The sequence below is a fragment of the Sinohyriopsis cumingii genome, chromosome 5, assembly GCF_028554795.1.
Source record: "Sinohyriopsis cumingii isolate HCF-2022 chromosome 5, ASM2855479v2, whole genome shotgun sequence".
Lineage (NCBI taxonomy): Eukaryota > Metazoa > Mollusca > Bivalvia > Unionida > Unionidae > Sinohyriopsis > Sinohyriopsis cumingii.
Window position 1 is genome coordinate 83,529,428 of NC_142965.1, and position 21,892 is coordinate 83,551,319.

A 21,892-nucleotide genomic window follows, 5' to 3' on the forward strand; every position below is an offset into this window, starting at 1 on the left:
GTACTGAATATGGGTGAATATTAAAGTATTTCGCAGCAGAACATATCGAACGAAATATAATTTCTTAACCAGTTTCTATGTTTGCAGCCTTGATCACCCTTCTAGAAACTGTCTGACATCTTCCAGTATTACCACGCATACTATTCTCACTCTGTGAGATAGCTTGTAAATTGGATAGGGAGTTATTTTGAGGATTCCGTCAGCATGATCAATAACAAGATCATCTTTGATCACTCCGAAGAAACACTCGTACGTAAATCGATGACAAAGATAATGTTTCTTTCCTCCCTCATATGTGAATGTGAATGCTAGATAACCAGAATTAATGATATGACCAACCGGTCTCTTCAACCTGCAGTCTCTGATCATGCCATTACGATCTGATTCATAGTTTGTTATTGTGGGATGTGGGACAAATATATTTTGCTCCATATATGCAATAATATTATTTGTTTAAATCATTGTTTGTCTGAAATCTTGATATATAATCCTCCACGGATTTTATAGCGTTTTCACTATTATTAATTTTTTGTCATAATATCTTTTAAGTTCTCTGAACCGTTTTCCATCGCACTTTCCACATAATTCTGTTTTTCCTCGCACTCCAATACCACATCGCAGACACGGTATTGGTCCTAGACGTCCTCGTCGTATACTTTGTGAGTGCATCCAACAAAATTCCTTTCTGCAGGATTTGTTGCATCGATTTACTGAGCCGATCATCAACCATTTCCATTGAGACATTATATATATATATATATATATATATATATATATATATATATATATATATATATATATATATATATATATATAATTTTCTTTATTTAAATATTTGTTTTAATTATATGAATGAGTTTGAGAGATTATCCCAAACTAGGCCTGTTAAATATAAATTCAACCTCGACATATTATCTCCAGACTTGCCAGTACGAGATTTGGTTGATCCGAAAAATAAACGTTTGATCAATAAAATTCACGACGCCAAGAAAGAATTTTACACGGATGGTGCATCTCATACATGGTCAACGTTCAAGATTATACGCAATACTGTCAAGGACGCCACAATGAATGACAAGCGAGCGGCAACTATCATTAACTACATCGCTGAGTATGAGGGCAATCAAAATATTTCTTCAGAGTAAAATTTATTGTATTAACAGAAACAGGTAGTTGGATTATCCGTGACAAATATGATCCTGTCCTTGGTAATAATAAAATTGCCATATTAAGTAAAAATTCCAGACCGGGTCTATTGACGGGTATTGACAAACCGTATTATGAGCGAGCGTATCTTGTAACAGCGGTTATTTATGGAATCTATGAGATAAATAAAAAACCCAACGTTGATAAACTGACACCCATGAAATTTTCAAGGTTAAATTGTGTAGCCGAGCGAGTAATAGAACACTTTACAAACGCGATGCGTGGAAATGGATTAACTGATTTAAGACGTAAAAAAATAAACTCGTGGGCTGATTCAGTTAAGGATACCGGTGCTGCAATAAAAGATGTTGCTGAGTTAGGAAAAATATTAAAATTTCCAATAACCGTAGCGACAATAACGGGAGAAGTACTGTATGAATCTAAATATAAATCAAAAGGAGCTTCAATAAATATTATTGATCATAACGCGCACGCATGGACCAGCGCAGTAACAATATTTCCACATGGTCGAACTATTAAATTTTACCACCCCCACCACCCCCCCCGATATGGGGGCAGATATGTTTGATTTTATCAACGAAATAAGTAAAAACGATCCTGTATCGGTATGGTTATTTAAAAGTAATGAGGAAGGTGAATTTGATCAGTTTGTTAGACCAAACGGTGAAATATATCGAACAGAATCCCTCCATGACGAGATGAAAAATCTCGCGGAGAAGTTTTTAGAGTGCAAGCACTCCGCGGAAAATACTGACAAATTACTAACTAATTGCTTTACCGTTCCATCTGTTGCGGCTCATTTCGCTAGAGAAAGAAATTCATGGAAACCAACACGATTTGATTTACTCGAGGATGTACGCGCAAGTTGCGTCGAATACGGACATGGCGGATTGTGGAATACCAAATATAATTACAACGATGTTATTTCGGTTGATATGGTTGCATGTTATCCATGAAGTTTTCTAGGATACGGAGATTGTTCTGTATACTTTAAAAGATTCGGTCACCCTACAAACGAGATGACGCGAGTGGCAATTAATGGACCATTACCTGATTTTGATCTGACTGGATTCGCTTGTATTGAATCATTCGAGCTTAAGGAAAATCTTCACAAGATTTGTTATGTTTGGTTTGGCAGACATTTTTGTGAAAAACGTTGGGCGCCTATAGTTTTATTACAATATATGCTAGATTGTGCGGCACTGACATCGTTGGTGGTTAGTGAGGCAATTATATCATATCACGCGCAGACCGAAGTTTGGTTGCCCATGCCAGATTCTATCAGTGTTGATGAAGTTATTAGCGAGTTTAAGGAAAAATGTCCTGATGTTTCCGAAGATGATATTATCAAAGAAGCTCCTAAAATTCTCGAGATTAAACTCAAAAACGTAAAAGATCTCGGTAGAAAAATTATAGGTAAATTTACTCAGGGTGGTGCATATCATCATAAAAGACATCACACACGATTAATTTTAGATGATGCCGAGTACGATTTTATAATTGCTGATACAACAGCGAGAAATATATTTGTAAATCGAGAAAGTGTTTATTTATCCGACGGAACAAAATTGGGTACGATCGTTAGTTATATAAATGATATCTCCCCACAGTATACTCATCTAAGATCTTCCATGTTGGCTTATGTTTCCATAAATTTATTATCGATGATTAATAGATTTCCTGAGACCGCAGTCAGAGACGCAACAGATTCGTTTTATATTTCGAGTAAATATTTAGAGTCTGTTATGAAATTTACAAGTAATGATGAACGATGGAGTTCGTGGAGAATAAAAAAGGAAATATTACACAATTATACAGAATCAGCAGATGTTCCGATGAGACATTTTTATCGTAAGTGCAATAAAATATCAGAAATGTCGAAAGCGCCATCGTTGAGTGATCCAATAACTAGATATAAGACCGTATATCTCAATGGACCTGGTGGATGCGGCAAAACGACTCGAGCAATTAATGTTTTTAGAAATTCAGATATGATCGTGCTGACACCCACACATAGACTTGCACGCGAGATGAAACAACGGCAAGTACAATCGTGCACGTATCATAGTTTCTTTCGGTGGCGCGGGGATACATGTACTCCTGAACGAATGGGAGAAAAGTATATACCTAAAATAATTATTTGGGACGAGATATGCACGGTGACATTGGATACATTAAAAACGTTTCTTGATTGCTTGTTGACGAAAAATACCGCTGTGGTGGTGTGTGGCGATCATGGTCAACCGCCGCCTTTTGTTGGACCATCTCCACATGATTCGTTAAAAAATTTCGTTGATTATTACGAAGAAATAGACGATGATCATAGAACTCTCGATGCAAATTTAAAGGAATTTAAAAAATTAATCAGATTACAATCAAATAAAATTCAGTGTGAAATAATACGCGGAGTAATCTCAGAGACCTCAATGAGTGATTTTTTGAATTTATGGAGACCCAACGATTTGATCGTAGCAAGCAGAAAAATAATCAGAGACGATTTACAACAGTAGTTATTTCAGCTGCATAAAGAAAAATATTCAGAATTACCCGTACCGTTATGTTACAGACCATCAGATACACGAAAACAGAATATTAATGTTGATATTCCAGGACAGACTGAGAATCAAAATCTCGTATTAAATGACATTGTCGCTGTTGATATCAGTGTGGTCGAAGATGCATTACACGCTGACAAATCTCCATGGGTGTTGGGATACGCTATGACGATCCACTCGTCTCAGGGATTAACTATTTCTGACACACGAGTCTGGATTGTAGACGATCACATCGAGTGGTCAAATTTAATCTATTTAGCGGTATCGAGGGTAAGAAATATATCTCAATTACGAAGAATTATAATTTCTGAAATCGTTAATAAATTTAACGTCATTGATGATGATATAATAAGCAAAAAATTAATCGGATACAAACAATCTGATAAAAAAAATAAACGCGACTTTGATCTTGATGTTGAATTTATTATTGAGTTAAAACAGCAGCAGAATAATCATTGCGCAAGTTGCAATTGTATAATGCTGTGGAGGTATTCGAGTAATGATTCAAGACAATTTACCGTAGACAGAAAAGATAATAGTCGCGGTCATACACGAGAAAATACCATGTTGACCTGTCTTGAGTGTAATCGACGTAGGGGCGCCAGCGCCTTGGGTGCTAGTGCTAGTTAAGTGATCGCGGTGGTAATTGTGTATCCGTGGGGATCATTTGTAGTTGCTCACGTACAAATCCACGTTGAGGAGCAGCCGAATCTAATCTGTAGATTGCAGGTCTACCTGGCGATCTTGTCACGGTGGATATTTTGTGTGTGGTAACACTCCAAACAGGATCAGTCGCTCTCGCGCTACCACCTTCAAGTTCACCCGGTTCATATAAATATCTAACTGTAACATCACCCAATATTTTTTGTTTTTCAGTATTTTTTCGCTCAATTGGTATATTTTTTTTGTGACTGCACTAATGGGTTTCATGTTGGTTGTTCGTGTGATCTCGCTATTTAATGCAGCTATCACACTTGGTAATCTTGCAACCCATTCACGAGATCTTTTATCTTGAATAAATTCCTTCGAGTATTGATATCCAAATAACCGCTCAGCGAGTGATCGATTAAATCGCTCAACAATTGCCTGATCACGGTGAATTGCAGTATGACCTCGTCGTATTTTGGTATTATGTCGTTTCATCAACGATGATACTGGACCAAGAAATTCCTTACCAGGATTAACCTGTAGCAGCTGTGGCCATCGCAGACCACTTTGTGGTCCACCACCTCGTTGATAAATTCGTTCAAACGCATCGGCTACTTCAGATGATGTTTTCGTTGATAGCGGCTCTGCCTCTTTATATCTACTTGCAACATCAACTACAGTTAACGCGTACTTGTACGTTTTTCCACGCACAGTATCATGTGGTAAAAACAGAATGCCAGCTTGACGAACTTCATTAGGAACACTGACATCGAAATACGCGTACTGAATTCGTTTCAGTGGTGGTAGATAAATTTGCCATATTGCCTGTTTGGATAACCACGCACTAGCAGTAGAATGTTTAACCACTGCTGCATCAGCGAGTTTACCAACTGCTGCTTTGCCTCTCCAATATCCTCTTGGTGAATAATAAATTAATTCCATTATTAATTACCAGCCCCAAATGCTAATTTACTTTTCATCGCGGATCTTACTAACCAACTAGCTAATGATTCTCTGATATTTTTATTTTTTATGGAATTTAACGCATGAATTAATTTCACATCTGCAATATGCCTATGTTGTAGATCTTTATTTTTATAAGCCACATCATGAACGTGACAAGCTCAATCAATAGCGTTTACTGGTTCCTCGCCTGGTTTTGGTTGATCCTGATTATCGAGCCTGATATCGAGTCGAGTACCAGGACTGCAATAACTATATCCTGGTAAATGTTTTTCTCCTGGGTATTTAGCCCATGGAGTACCCGGAAAATTTGACATCAAATTAGCAATATCACCACCGTGCTTATTAGGTAAAAACGAAAATTTCTTTCTACCGCACACAGAACATTTTCCACCATACGCTATTTTTTATTTTTGTTATAACTGTAGCTAAATCAGTAGTCGGAGTTTTAACTCTACAGCGTAAACAATATAAATTCATGTTATAATATATATGGATATAATTGATTTCTCAACAACTCAGCAGCGAGAACCTGTTAAGCATCATCCTGTGCTACCGAATTCCATCAGAATGATTATCATAGGACCATCTGGATTGGGTAAGACACAGTTATTACTTAATCTGATAATGAGATGGTTGAAATGGGATAAATTATATTTGGTAGCACCATCCGCTGATGATCAACAATGTCATGAAGTATAAAAGATTTTAATGAAAACGCGCGATTACTGGACGAAGATAATGATGTTATAGAGTTTATAACAGATATTGATGAAGCACCGTCCGTTGATTTTTTAGACGGATTTATTAATAATTTAGTTGTGTATGATGATGTGATGCTGGATAAACAATCAAATCCAGCCAGGATATTTTCTCGCAGCAGACATAAATACAGATGTGATCTATGTTACTCAGCGATATACACAAATACCAAAAGTGATCAGGGACAATTCTAATATTTTAGTTGTGTTTAATGGCGTAGACACACACACGCTGCGAAATATTCATCAAACTTGGTGCAGCGGTGACATGGATATAATTAAATTCAAAAATTTCTTTTCACGAGTGCAAGCTACTCCGCATGGATTTATAACAATAAATTTACATGATCCTAGAACAAGATATCGTGTGGGTCTTGATAAAATATTTGGATAAATTAATAAATTTAATTAAACAGATATCATTAATATAATGAACAACTGTGCATGGTTAATTCAAGGAACAACAAATAAATGCAACAAAAGGTGTCATGGAGGATATTGTAAAAAACATAATTATATTTTAAAGAAAAATCCTCATGCTGGATCACGAAGATGTGTTGGATGTAACAACGGCGTTAGAGGATTATATCAGATTCGCAAAAATTGCAGTGGAGATCGATACAGAAGTTTGATGAACTATTACAGAAAAAGAAAGAACATAAATCCAAAAATAGAAAAACCACCATCAGAACTTGAATATTACTTGAAGAACAAAACAAAAGATTCCCATGATTCAGATGAAGATTCCCAAGATTGATAGCAGCAGAGAGGGTTCGTCTACAATTCTGTTTGGGACAAACAATAATCGTAGAGGTAGTATTGACCTCTATGAAGGGTCACTATTTTCTTTGGTCTAAACACAAGGGTGACCATTCCCTTAAGTGGTCTGTTCACCCTCTCTGCTGCTAATGCATTTAGAACTTACTTCGTGCATCCTGAGATGTCTTGGAGTCGTGGGTCAGCTTATACATGGGTCATGCACCTTTTAGTGTTTATGCCTGCTCAGTTTGGGGGTCAGCTTATACACAAACGGGCTTACACATGAGTACATATGGTATATATACTCTATATAAACTCTACCGATGTAGTCTATATGTACACTATATGAACTCTACCCATGTGGTCTATATGTACACTATATGAACTCCACCCATGTAGTCTATATGTACACTATATGAACTCTACCCATGTAGTCTATATGAACTCCACCCATGCAATCTATATATACTGTATATGAAAGCTACCCATGTAGTCTATATGTACACTATATGAACTCTACCCATGTAGTCTATATGTACACTATATGAACTCCACCCATGCAATCTATATATACTCTATATGAAAGCTACCCATGTAGTCTATATGTACACTATATGAACTCTACCCATGTAGTCTGTATGTACACTATATGAACTCTACCCATGTAGTCTATATGTACACTATATGAACTCTACCCATGTAGTCTATATGTACACTATGCAAACTCCACCCATGCAATCTATATATACTCTATATGAAAGCTACCCATGTAGTCTATATGTACACTATATAAACTCCACCCATGCAATCTATATATAATCTGTATGAAAGCTACCCATGTAGTCTATATGTACACTATATGAACTCTATCCATGTAGTCTATATGTACACTACATGAACTCTACCCATGTAGTCTATATGTACACTATATGAACTCCACCCATGCAATCTATATATACTCTATATGAAAGCTACCCATGTAGTCTATATGTACACTATATAAACTCCACCCATGCAATCTATATATACTCTTTATGAAAGCTACCCATGTAGTCTATATGTACACTATATGAACTCTACCCATGTAGTCGATATATGTACACTACATGAACTCTACCCATGTAGTCTATATGTACACTATATGAACTCTACCTATGTAGTCTATAAGTACACTATATGAACTCTACCCATGCAATCTATATATACTCTATATGAAAGCTACCCATGTAGTCTATATGTACACTATATGAACTCTACCCATGTAGTCTATATGTACACTATATGAACTCTACCCGTGTAGTCTGTATATACTCTATATGAACTCTACCCATGTAGTCTATACATACTCTAAATAAACTCTACCAATGTACACTATATGAATTCTACCCATGTAGTATGTATATACTCTATATGAACTCTACCAATGTAGTCTATACATACTCTATAGGAACTATACCATGTACTCTATATGAATTCTACCCATGCACTCTACCCATGTAGTCTGTATATACTCTATATGAACTCTACCCATGTAGTCTATATATACTCTATATGAACTCTACCCATGTAATCAACATATACAGCCACTCCATCCATATAATCTATATATAGTCACACATACTCTAAATAAAATCACATGGACTCTACCCATGCAGTCAACATATTTTCTATATGTACTCTACTGGGGCCCTGAGTGGCTGAGTGGTCTAAAGTGTTCACCATTACATCTCACTGCCATCTCAGGTTCAGCCAATGTGGGTATGTAAGAAAGCCTGCCAGTAGCTTTTCATGGGTCAGTGGTTCTTTCCAGGGATTTAGCATGTTCTTCCTCCACCATTTACACTGGCTGCTATGTATAGCCTATCTTGTGCTGAAAAATGGTTAAACCCTATGTCACGTTTGCCTGCCCGCGATTACGTAAGTCAGGAACAAAGGAATGGGTTAGCGCCATGAGTATGTCGACCCTGCACTGTCGTGGTGATTCGTGTTTGTACAAGAGCCGCTCTGTTAGGTGTCAAAACTCACATGTAGACATTGGAAGCTTTGTGCTAGTACAAAGGACCCTTGTTGCTGTTGTAAATTTCCCTGCGTTGACAGATGGCCTGAGGCTCGTCTGTTAATCTGGACCGACTGGGGTAGAATTGATATCCAATCAGAACTGAGAAAGGGTGGGGCCATCAATTCGAACCAGAATTTAACAGTCATTTGGGCTGGGAATGAATTAGTGATTGTAAGCCATCGTACTGGTCAAGCAGAAATATACTCACTCCGGGAGCCACTTGTGATTTGGCGGGAAAACACTTAGTACATTCTAAAGGACAGAAAGCTTCATAAAAGAAGCTTTTGGGGACAGAACTAAGTCCCGTGTCTCAGAGAGGGAGACAGAATAGAGCAAGGCAGTAGGCAGAGGACAAGCCTAGTTGCTAGAGAGAGAGAGAGAGAAGGAGGAGGAGGAGAAAAAGGAACAAGGGGAAGCGTACAGGAAGAACGTAGTATGGAGAACGCCAGAAGGAGGAAAGGAATTGGAGTAAATGCAGATGAGTAGAAACCAAGTACAGGGGAAAGCCATCTCACACTATAATCATGTGATGAAATAGGTTGTTACATGGTCGAGAGGAAGAAGATTGGTTGAGAAATTAATATCGTTTAATTTGTATTAAATTGTTATTGTTTTGAATTTCACCTTTGTGTTCTTAATAATTTAATTGTCGGTATTGCTGACTGGGGGCTTGGAGCTTTATCTCTCTCTATCACTAATTTCACTTCCTACAAAAACGATCCAGGGTGGGAATTCCACAGTAATTCAAATAAATATTGGGAGCATCCCACCCCAACTCATAACAGTGGGTCACAGAGAACTTCACACTCTACAACAACAACAGGTACTCTACCCATATAATATACATATAGCCACATATACTCTAAATATGCTCTACATATACTCTCCCTATGCAGTCTACAGTCACATGTACTCTATGCAGTCTACATATAGTCAAGTGTATTCTACCCATATACTCTACATATACTCTACCTATGTAGTCTACATAGAGTCATGTGTATAATCTACCCATGTACTCTACATATACATTACCTATGCAGTCTACATATAGTCACATATACTATATGCAGTCTACATATAGTCATGTGTATTCTACCCATGTACTATACATATATTTTACCTATGCAGTCTAAATATAGTTGTGTGCATTCTACCCATGTACTCTACATATACTCTACCTATGCAGTCTACATATAGTCATGTGTACATAATGCAGTCTACATATAGTCAAGTGTATTCTACCCATGTACTCTACATATACCCTACCTATGTAGTCGGGGCCCCAAGTGGCTGAGTGGTCTAAAGCGCTCTTTGTTACAGATCGCTGCCATCTCACCTCTCTTTGGTGGTTTGAGTCTCGGATTCAGCCAATGTGGGTATGTGAGAAAGCTTACCAGTAGCTTCTCGTGAGTCGGTGGTTCTTTCCGGGGTTTTCCCAGGTTCTTCCACCACCATTTATACTGGCTGCCTATTGTGTGTTGACAAAATGGAGTTAAACCCCACAACAACAACAACAACCTATGTAGTCACGTGTACTCTATCTCTGCAGTCCACATATAGTCAAGTGTATTCTACCCATGTACTGTACATATACTCTACCTATGTAGTCACGTGTACTCTATTCAGTCCACACATAGTCAAGTATATTCTACCCATGTACTGTACATATACTCTACCTATGTAGTCACGTGTACTCTATTCAGTCCACATATAGTCATGTGTATTCTACCCATGTACTCTACATATACTCTACCTATGTAATCACGTGTACTCTATTCAGTCCACATATAGTCAAGTATATTCTACCCATGTACTGTACATATACTCTACCTATGTAGTCACATGTTCTCTATCTCTACAGTCCACATATAGTCAAGTGTATTCTACCCATGTACTCTACATATACTCTACCCATGCATTCAACACACTTGCTTTGAAAGCTGTATGCTCTTTAAATTTAAACAGCAAAGTATTAAGTTGTTGCATATAAATAACAACTACCAGTTATAAAAACTCTTCACTGTTACTTCAAGTCATTAAGTAATATCTCTTGTCATAAAAACTCTAACATTCCATAAACCTCTTCATAATGCACTCTCAATTTGGTTTAAGGTTTCCATTTACTGAACCCCTCATTTTTCTAATGTAAAAATATAGCCCTGAAAAGCAAGTTACTGTGACTTCCTTTTTGTTTGTAAAGAGTAGTACCCTCCAGAGTGAACACACCATTTAAGTTTTATGAGTGTACAAGCATTGGAGAAACTGACCAAATGCAAAAACTTCACACAGATGTCTATGCAAGCAATGAATTCTTCCTCGTAACAAAAATGCTGTCAGAAAAGAGGCATCTATGTCTTGTCAATGGTTCCCACTGGGGACAAAAATGTACAAACATAATCATTATAGATATACACATAATTATTTATAACTGATTCAAATCATTTAATGCTGGTCTCATTTATAAATAATGAACTTTTTTTACCTCATATCAAATAGTTCGCAAACCTAAATCCTAATTCATGAATACAATGCAATTTTATACTTTTTTATAATTTTTATTTGGAAATGTTATCCAATCATTTTTTTAATAAATCTTTTTGCTTTAAAGAAAATTGAATTTATCATACCCCAATCCTGGGTACTTAATATTTATAAAGAAAAAAATACAAGAAAAGAAAATGAATCAAAAGACAACATTTTTATGGGAGGTAGTGTTAGTAACAAATTAACTTGGTAACTGAAAGAAGGCCCATATGATATACCATTTAGCTCTTAAGATCTTGCAAATGAATTTATTTTTATGGATATAATGTTTTCGCGGTTTTGCAGAAAACAATTTTTTGGGGTCAATTTGGTGCAAGCACACAATCATATGAAATACTACTGTGCTAGAGGTTTGGTCTCCTTGTAATAGGCTACACTGTACATAATATTGTTACTATATGAACATAACAGCCATATAAAAGTATGGGACCAATAAACTTCAGTTCATGGATATGATAGTGGAGAGGTCTTATTTTTTACACAGGCTGATACTCATTCATTTGAATTATTAAATATACATGATTTTGCAGCAACCCACAAAAACAGTATTCCCAAAAATAAAGAAAATTTCACAGTAAATAATAAACAGTGTGCCAAAATAGTCTGAGTGGGACAGGTACTAGAGTTTGGTTTGTGCAGTGGGGAAATACATGAAGCTTAACACTGTTAAAAAGATGGTGAAAAATATGAAGACCTGAAAAGGTTAAAATAAAATAAAAGTCCAAGAATCATACACCAATTAAACAAAAAATTAAGGACAGTGTCTTTGATTATTTTAAAAACAGAGTATAGACCAGTCTACATAATCTGGAAGGTTTGTAATTATAAAGCAAAATCTTCATGACTCTTAAATGCATTATTTATAAAAGAAAGTTTAGTATTTATATCGGATGATCACACTGGTCTGTGTGTTTTAATCCATCAACTGACATTTATAATATTTGACAGAATACTGTACATGCCTTAATAACATCAGTGCACACTCTTCTCTTTGGTAAAAACATGCATAAAATAGTCTCTTCTAAAAGCACACATCTCAATACCAGCATTCCAGGTTGGAGGAAGGCAACTTCTAAGATCAAACATGAAATACATGATCTTCTCAAAAGCTACAATCATGCATGCCTAATGTGTTGTAACCACTTACATTTGTGGTTTAAATCAAGTCTCAAAAATATATCTTATATGGGTTTTATTAGGTATAACCATATTAGGAGGAAGAATGCATCTTCAGAGCTTATTAGCTTGGTTTGGTTTGGTGTTGTATGGCACAGCAACACAAATAGGTTATTTAGTGCCAAGGCAAATGGAATGAAGTGCAATAAGCACAGACACACCATGGCAGCTGACCCACATTGATCTGATGGTAGCATCTGGACCCAAACCCTCTTGGACACAAATCATAATCACTAACCACCTCAGTCACCTTTCCTACCCTTCAGCGTTAAGAGTGACAGTGCCTGAGATACTGAAATAATCATAAAACCTATTGCAGCTCAATTTAGTGTGAAATAAAAGTCACAGTGACCCAGTCTGAACTAAAGGGTGTAATACCCCTTTTGAGGTATCCTCAGATCAAGTTAAATTTACTTAACAATACAGGCAATATTTTTGAGAAAATGAGCAAAAATATTATTTGTGGAAAATAAACACAAAGTTAATCAATGTGACTGATGCCAGACAAAAGCTGTGAAAGATCTTAACCCCTTGACTGGAGCTGCCTTGCAATCCAGTCCAAAAGGTGAGATCTTGTACCAAGCATGCAGTGTTATTAATAATAATACAACTTTAGATACGATGAGTAACTTTAAAATCTAGTGCATAACAGTGTTTAAATATTATAACCAATGCAAAGAATATGAACTTAAAACATTTACTTTCAAATATGCTGAATTAAAGATAGTCAACAACAACAAAAAAGAAAACTTTTACCAAACCTTCTTCTGGAAATAATGCTGTTGAGAATCAGAGCAAAAATATCTTAAGAACAAATACAGCCTGTATATTATGTTAAAATGTCAATTACAGAAATGTTCTCAGTTACTCAACTAAGTTATGCATTCTTGCTGTTATTTACATTTCAAACAGTACACTAGATCATGCCTTGAAAGACCACTACTTCTACCCAAACATCATGTTCTCTTAAGACAGGTGGTCTCTTATAACAGATCATAACTGAATATAATCAATAAATTCAGTTACTGACAGTATGGTTTCTTAAGACTGATGATCCCTGATAGCACTGGTCTTTTAAGACAGGTTTTACTTCATCATATACACTTTTCTAAAGGATTTTCTAAAGGACGAAACTTGCAATGTGTGACCTCAGTGACCCTGAAGCACAAAATGCAAAAATATTTACACAAAAAGATGATGCATACATATACATTCTGACATGGCAGAAAAAAGTTTTACACTCATCATACTCAAATGCATAGTCAGTGCCTTTCTAATGCCCAAATCTAAGTCATTAATTGCTACTAATTATTCCAAGATCCAGTATTAGCTTGCTTATTATTGTGTTGTCCATTCCTACAGACAAAATATATGTACCATCCCAATATTCTTTACCTGTCAGAAGCCATCCTGGAACTAAAATTGAGTAGGTGAAACAGCATCTTAACACACTCAATGTTTTGTTATGTTTTAAAACTTAACTAGTTTTCCTGTTAATATTTATCCATTCAACTATTGTGAAATAACTTTATTTTCCTTGATGGGTTACTAATTTTTGGTAGATTTGATGGTTGTTACAAGCCATGAAATTTGATATATGTATATAGTTGCATTTCATGCCATGGTTGCATTTCATGGTACTTCAATAAAATAACAGCTATAAGAAGCCAACTAAAGGTAAAGCCTGACAAATGTAAAACTGAATTGCATAATAAACCCCTGGAAGATGAATCCTTCCAAATAAATGTAAGCATAAAATCCACAAAATTTAAAGACAGACCCAGCTGTGAGGACAATAAGACCCTGTTACACATCAGAGACAGATCCAAAATTTTAAACAAAATTTAAAACAAAAACAGACCCTGACAAAAATTTACAAATTTATAGCATTTAAGTATTCAACTTTAAAGTGTAAAAACCAAATTTTGAAGAGTATTATCTTCTTCCATCACTATGGGCATCATGTGTCTTTAACAGATGTTCTTTAAGCATGGCATCCTGCAAATGAATGGAATCATGATGGTGCAGCCTTCTGCCTAGGCAGGTGAGACAGAATGCTTCAGCCTACCGGGGTCCAAACTTTTAGGCATGTAGTAATTAGTAGTGCAGTGACTAATAAAAAAAATACTGACTGGTCTTATCGTCTTGTCATCTTTTTCTGCAGTATCACTAACTAAATATCTGACAACAGTTCTTTTCATATCTCATTGTTCTGTATGATTTGTTACAGATGATAGCAAATGCAACCGAAATGCATGTAAAAATCAGTATCATCATAACAAGCCATAGTGGGTATTTTTCTGCATGGTGTTATAACTGGCTATAGATAATAACTTAAAAAGCATTTAACTAATATAATGGCTGTGAAAGTTAAAATAAAACAAATTACCATTCATACCCAGAAATTTACCCACAATGATCTGTCATATTGACTAATTTGAATAGGAAAATCTATATATTTATATTCATCTGCCACAAATCACACTTTAACAGAAACTGAAATACATTTATCTGCTAAGAATAAAGATTCTCTTGTTGCTGAGGCTTGCAGTTATCATTTTGAATTTGGTGAGGTAATTTTGCAGCCATGAGCATTTTTTAATAATAAAAAAATACTTCACCAAACTAAAAATGATAAAGCTTTACAACATAAGAGCAGGTATTTTGAGCATTCAAATGAATTTCAATTTCGGACATGTATGATTTGCAACACATGACAACAAACTGACACCATCTTTAATGTCATTGTAGGTAATTTTCTACAAGGCACTATAGGAATAACTGATATTAAATTTTCATTTCAGAAATATTTCACCTATATAAGATACTTGAAGTAAAATGTGGTACAAGTCTTAACTAGTGCCTTGCAGAAGATTAAGATACTTAAACTAAAATGTGGTACCAGTCTTAGCTATAATACCTTGCAAAAATTAAGATACTTAAAATAAACTGTGCTACCAGTCTTAGCTATAATGCCTTGCAGAAGATTAAGATACTCAAAATAAACTGTGATACCAGTCTTAGCTATAGTGTCTTGCAGAAATTAAGATACTTAAAATAAACTGTGGTACCAGTCTTAGCTGTAGCGCCTTGCAGAAGATTAAAAGCACTGGCTTGCAAAATTGGCAGATTGGACAGGAATTTTCTTGTTCAACATCATCTACTACACATCATATTTAAAACAGAAACTGAAATTTATTAATTTGCTGAAAATAACTTGGTTCTCATGCTGATCAAAATGGCAACTACAATGCAAGTCTATTAACAATGAACTATGTATGTCCCTAAATTTTATTGATAAATATATACATGTATCTGGACATACTTTCTGGAGGTGTGAAGAAGAGTTCACTGGGACTGCTGGGTAGACTTGATCCTACTGCATTCCTGGCCATGACCCACACCTGGTATGCAGTGTTGGGTCGCAAATCCCTTAAAACAAAATGGTCTGTTTTGCTGTTTACTTCATAGACCTTCAAGTTATCCAAGGGATCACTTTCAGATCTGGAATGAATTTATAGGTACAAAGAGTTAGGGTCCTGAAATCTGGGTTATATTTAGACCCCAGTCTGATTAAACTAGATCTCCATAGTCCTACATTAAGATTTGACAGCGACTGCTTAGGGGTCATGTTCTGGTGACCTTTGAACTAGCCAATAGAAAGGCGCCTTTCAAAAATCTGAAAGTGAATCAAATCATTCTGGTACACATTGATGCTCTTCAGCCATACTCCCAAACACAAAGATATAAGACTTCATCTGATTGGCTTATAAAATTAGTGATTATAGTAGTGACATATGTCAAAGAACATGACCCCTAAGCAATCACTGTCAGATCTGCATGAAGGACTGTGGATATCTGCTTTTAATCAGATTGATTTGGACCCCCAAATAAAAGATGAGGCCTAAGAGGGCTCATGACTGCTCAACTGGCTCAAAATAGCCTACTAGTCCTCTTCTTTGCCTCTATTTTTATTGTGCCATATTTGTCCCATATTAGACATTCTGCTTCCTCCATTTTACCTATTTATAAAAGCTGCCTTATGAGTAATATCCATGAATATTTTTGGACTCCAGTTGTTTTGGAAACAGTTTATACAGCACCAGAGAGCTGTACAAGGTGGAGTACTGTCCCACTGCTATAGTGGTGGAACTAATTAGTTTTTCAAAAGACTATTCAATGAGTTTTCAAGGACTTCCAGAAGTTTTCAAGTACTTCCAAATGTTTTCAAGTAGTATTTTTCTTTTGGAAATTGAACTTTCTCCATATGTCACTTTGTTTACCACTATATAAATACCACATATACTTATATGTAAAGTGCAACTGCAGACAACATAGGTCACGTTCTGCTGTCAGATAATGCACTAGCAGATCAGGGTCTATGCCGTTTCTTCTAGTGATTACATCTAACAAACTGCATAGGTTCAGTTCATTATTATATGACATATCTGGGTCTTTGCAGTCTGTAGTTGCTCTCAACTTAAGAGTACCTTAAAAATATGCTCCTAGTTCACCACTATAGTAAAGGGACATTATTCCAACTAGTAAATACATGTCCTGTGTCATTTAATTAACCAAATTTGATCCCATTTTATTTATTTAGTTATTTTTGTTTTTGAAATATATAACAACAATTATTATTTGTAAGAGCAATATATTTTTGATTTTATCAAGTTTTAAACTGATTGTATTCACTTTGAGAAAATTAAAAGTTTTTCAACAAATTCAAGGACTTTTCAAGAATAACATGAACTTTTCAAAATTTAAGAGATTTCAAGGCATCCTGTAAACTTCAAGTATCTTCAAGATTTTAAAGACCATGGGTAATATACCATTTCATACACAGACACTATTTGTTTCAAACTGGAAAACAAATGTTCCCCTCCTCCTTGTGCAAAGTTCCCAGATCTTGTATAATAATCACCCCAGTGCCTGTTATTTCAACCAAATAACAAAACAGTTCAAAAAGCATTTCCTGCTTTCTGATCAATATTTGTATCAAGTGTGATTTTTGTTTGGGCTGCACATTTTGTTTAAATAAATCTCATTACCATCAACGATTCGCACACAAAACATTGGAGTATAGTATAAATAGAGAAAGTAAAACAACAATCTTATAAAATGAGCACTGTCTTCCCATGCCCACCATTTATTTATTTTTGAACCGATTTTTGTTTTACAAGGTTATCAGTTCACCCAGTCTAGAACAAAATGTTTTTATACAAAGATAAAAGTTTTGTTTTCAAATAAATCTTCTTCTTGCTCAATACCCAGAATGCCAAGAAAACTGAAACTGGACAGCCATAAAGATCACTTTATACACCTTCCCTGTAATTAAAAATGTCAATGTAGGCACTAGTATGATATGGCTGACTTGAGCGATTACTGACCAAAGTACAGTCTTGAACTAAACTTACTGTTCAGAAACCATCATTTTCACTATGGACTTACCATGACTGTAAATGTTTATCTTTAGATCCTGAATCTAAAGGCTTCCTTTTCTTGGAACTCATTGACCTTGACCTTTGACATTTTGATCCAAAAATCAATGGACTTCCTTGATACCTTAAGTGTGTGTGTGTGTTTGATTTAGATTTAAAATGTAGTTTCAACAATTTTTCAGTCATATCGCTATGATGTCGGTGGTGTGACAGTTCGTAGTGATATCTAGCACCTGGGCATCACGCCTGAGACATTTAGCATCATGTCCAATCCAGTCAAATTATTCTGACATCTATTCTGACCAGTCCTAACAGTAACCTCTTAATGCTGAGTGCCAAGTGAGGCAGTTGCAAGTACAATTTTTATCAGTCTTTTGTTTAATGAGCAAGGCAAAATATATATAAGGTATATTAAATGGACGCAGGAAGCTTCTTTTAATTTTCTAATCATCAAAGGTCTCTTACAAAGACTGTCTTTTTTATCTCGGTGAGTGTGAGCAACTGCTTAATTCATCGACACCTGTTTTCAAGTATAATTACACCAGCTGGACAACAAGTCAGTGCTGTGTTTAGCAATCAAAGGTAAAGTTTGATTGTGAATTAAAGGAACATCTAAAAAAACAATCAGAACTTCAACATGTAGCAATGACAGGGGAATCAGTGAGATGTAATACAAATGACAAATTAGATTCCGGATACAGTATTCTTTTTTGGAACATTTTATGTTATGATTCTGTTAATGTTTTTTTGCTAAATATCTACACTAATACATGTATCTTGATCACATACTACAAATGCTAATAGTAATAATACAAGCACAAAATTATAATGATGTTGCTACTAATAATAATAATAGTGCAAATTCTATTCTGTGCACAGTACATGCATTTATCATGAACCAAGTTTTAGAGCTGAACCTACCTTCAGAGGTCATCTGTCTACAAACTTGGCCACTTTGGCTTTTTCCTGTGGATGGCTGCTATAGACAGGTTTTACTGTATTTAATATGTGCTGCTCAGCCAAAAACGTTGATCATGATTAAAATACCTCAGACAACTCACGCTGGTTGAAGAGTTCAAGAACTGCATGCACAGTGACAACATGACCTACCTTGATGAGCAAAAAAGTAGACACTTTGTACTGCTGATGACTATTCTTTGAGTCACCATGTTTCTTTTGTCAACAAGTCTTCCTCTCAGCAGTTCTTTCTGGTAAAATCTACCTCAGCCTCATATAACTATTTCAAATTCTCAATCTGGCACAACTTTTAGGAATCAAAAGTCTCATAAGACTGATCAGAATCTGTATCTCTTCCTATGTGTATTTATTGGCATGTTATTTCTGATGGCTACATACAGAAAAATAAGCAACATAATAATGATAGAGCTATTCCAAATGCTCTTATTTCTAATAGGCCAAGGTTACAGTCATGTATTGAAAGCAATACATTTGTTGGGTTAAACAAACACCACCTTGATTTTATTATGGAGAATTATGAACCATTTATGTCAATTGGTTCTCTTTTACTTACTGGTGATTCTGCCAAGACTATACCTATTAAAATATTAAGAGACACAGGAGCTTCTCACTCTTTTGTTATCAGGTACTTGGCCCTTGTATGAGAAGTCTTCTTTTAGTGAAGGTGTTTTTATTCAGGGAGTAGAGAATGGATAAGGTTGTGCTTAATCCACTTGTAACTGACAAGTGTTGTTTGGATCAGAACATTAATCCTGTCATGACTGAAATCCCTAATTTATACCCTTCTTGTGTAGTCACTAGAGCTATTGCAAAAGGAGCTCTTGAGAATGATGTTGATAGGAAATTATTTCTTTAGCTGACACATTTATTGGTCAGTCTTTGATGAGGTCACTTATGCTCATAGTACTGAACAATCAGGAGTCACAGTGGCCCTCTTTTTACTATTCATTCTCTCGACTCTAAACAGGGTTACAAAGGACAATCACTCTTTGTTAAACAGGAACAATATCATTTGATCTCCATTTTCTTTCAGAGGGTTATAAGTGAAAATGAAGCCACACAAGTACCAGTCTGTTCTTTTATGAAAAATGGGTCCTCATAAGAAAATGGTGACCACCTGAGGTCCATGCTGATGAAGAGTGGTCACTTAGCTAACAAATTGCTAACAAATTGTTGTCTTAAAGTCATAGCAACATGAAATTCTTTGTCTAGCACATGAAAGTCCTTTGGCTGGTCATTTGACAGTCAGTAAAACTTATCACAAGATAATGAATCATTATTTTTGCTGAAAATAAAAAGTCGTGTTTCTAATTATTGAAGATTGTGTCACACCTATCAAATGGTAAGAAATAAGAAAACCCAATCCGAAGATACCTAGGCTAATCTGCAGCCTATTCCGGTATATGATGAACCATTTAGCAGAATAATGGTTGACTGTGTCAGTCCCTTACCTAACACCCAATTTGTTGATAATATTCTATTATGTCCACAAGATTTCCAGAGCCAAATGCTTTGAGGAAGATTAAAACTATAAAAGATTAATAAAAGCTTTAAGTTTTTACACTCTTTGGCCATCTCAAATCTGTCAAATCTGATCAAGAGCCAAATTTTATCTCTGGAATTTTCCAGCAAGTTATGCATAAATTAAGCATCCAACAGTTTAAATCTTATGCAATGAAAGTCAAGAGGCTTTGGAAAGATTTCATCAAACTTTGAACAATATGAACTGGTCATATTACTTTGATACAGGAAAAGATTGGGATGAGAGTTTTCAATTGCTTTTGTTTGCTGTTAGAGAATCAGTTAAGAATCTGAAGGCAATAGTCCTTTTGAACTAGTTTTGCTTACATCAGAATTACTTATTACTACCTTAACATCTATAGTTGAATTAGTCTTTTGGTTGTGTTCAGTTTTAACTTGAGAGAATTTATATATTGAAATTATTCATTGGAATTACAAAGTTCTGATTGATACTTTTGGACTAAATCACCATTTTGAGATTATTGTGAATTTGTTTAAAGACATTTTGGATTATATGATTGTCATACATCAAGACTGTTGGAACATTATCCCATTAAAGACCACTGGAACATCAGCACATTCAAGATGGAATTTATTCAGAAAAAAACCTACTATATTCCATTTTGAACATTCTTTACTTTTAGATTTGTGATAGAGCTTTTAGGACTATTTGGGATTTAATTCACAATACTTAAGTTCCTTTTAAATTTTCACTTGGTATTCCAGGGAAATTAATTATTTTTTGAACTTTACAAAAACATGGACATTTTCACTTTTTTTCTGTTACTTAGCATAAGACCACAGAGTGATAATAACGTGGATAAGCTGATCTTTTGGCGCAAAATATCTTCTGCTTCTCTCACACTATGTGAGTCTCTCACATTATCATTAACCACTTCCCAAGAAGATGCATTCATGTTAATCACATTCAATATGCATCAAATGATTTTCAAACTTGACTTGCTACAACAAATAACCAGCAACTCTAAAGGATTTCTAATTGCAGTGGTCCTGTTGTATGAAACGTGTTCCTAAAAGCATGAAACAAAACAATGTTGCTATAGACAAAGAGTTAAGGGAACAACAGAATGATGGAAAAAATGCATTTCAATAGAATGAAAGGATCAGTGAAAGATAAAATTACTGTATGTACTTGCATATAAGTCAAAATCCAACTGCAAACTGCACATAACCAGATCTGCTGTCACACAGAAGATATGGGTCTGTGCAGTTTGTTAGGAGTAATCAGAACAAACAACATAAACACTGGTCTGCAGGCGCATTTTGTTACAGCAGACAATTTTCTTTGTTGTTTTCAGT

At 35.4% G+C, this 21,892-nt stretch overlaps 1 protein-coding gene across 1 annotated transcript in view; it reads right to left on the minus strand.

Annotated features, from left to right (window-relative positions):
• The window catches only part of LOC149799640 (receptor-type tyrosine-protein phosphatase delta-like), a 172,271-nt gene that overhangs the window by 57,628 nt on the left and 92,751 nt on the right, over positions 1–21,892 (minus strand). The window contains exon 13 of the mRNA XM_089958980.1: positions 15,958–16,136. Coding sequence (XP_089815106.1) covers positions 15,958–16,136 — 179 coding nt within the window. The remainder of the gene's footprint in view (positions 1–15,957; positions 16,137–21,892) is intronic.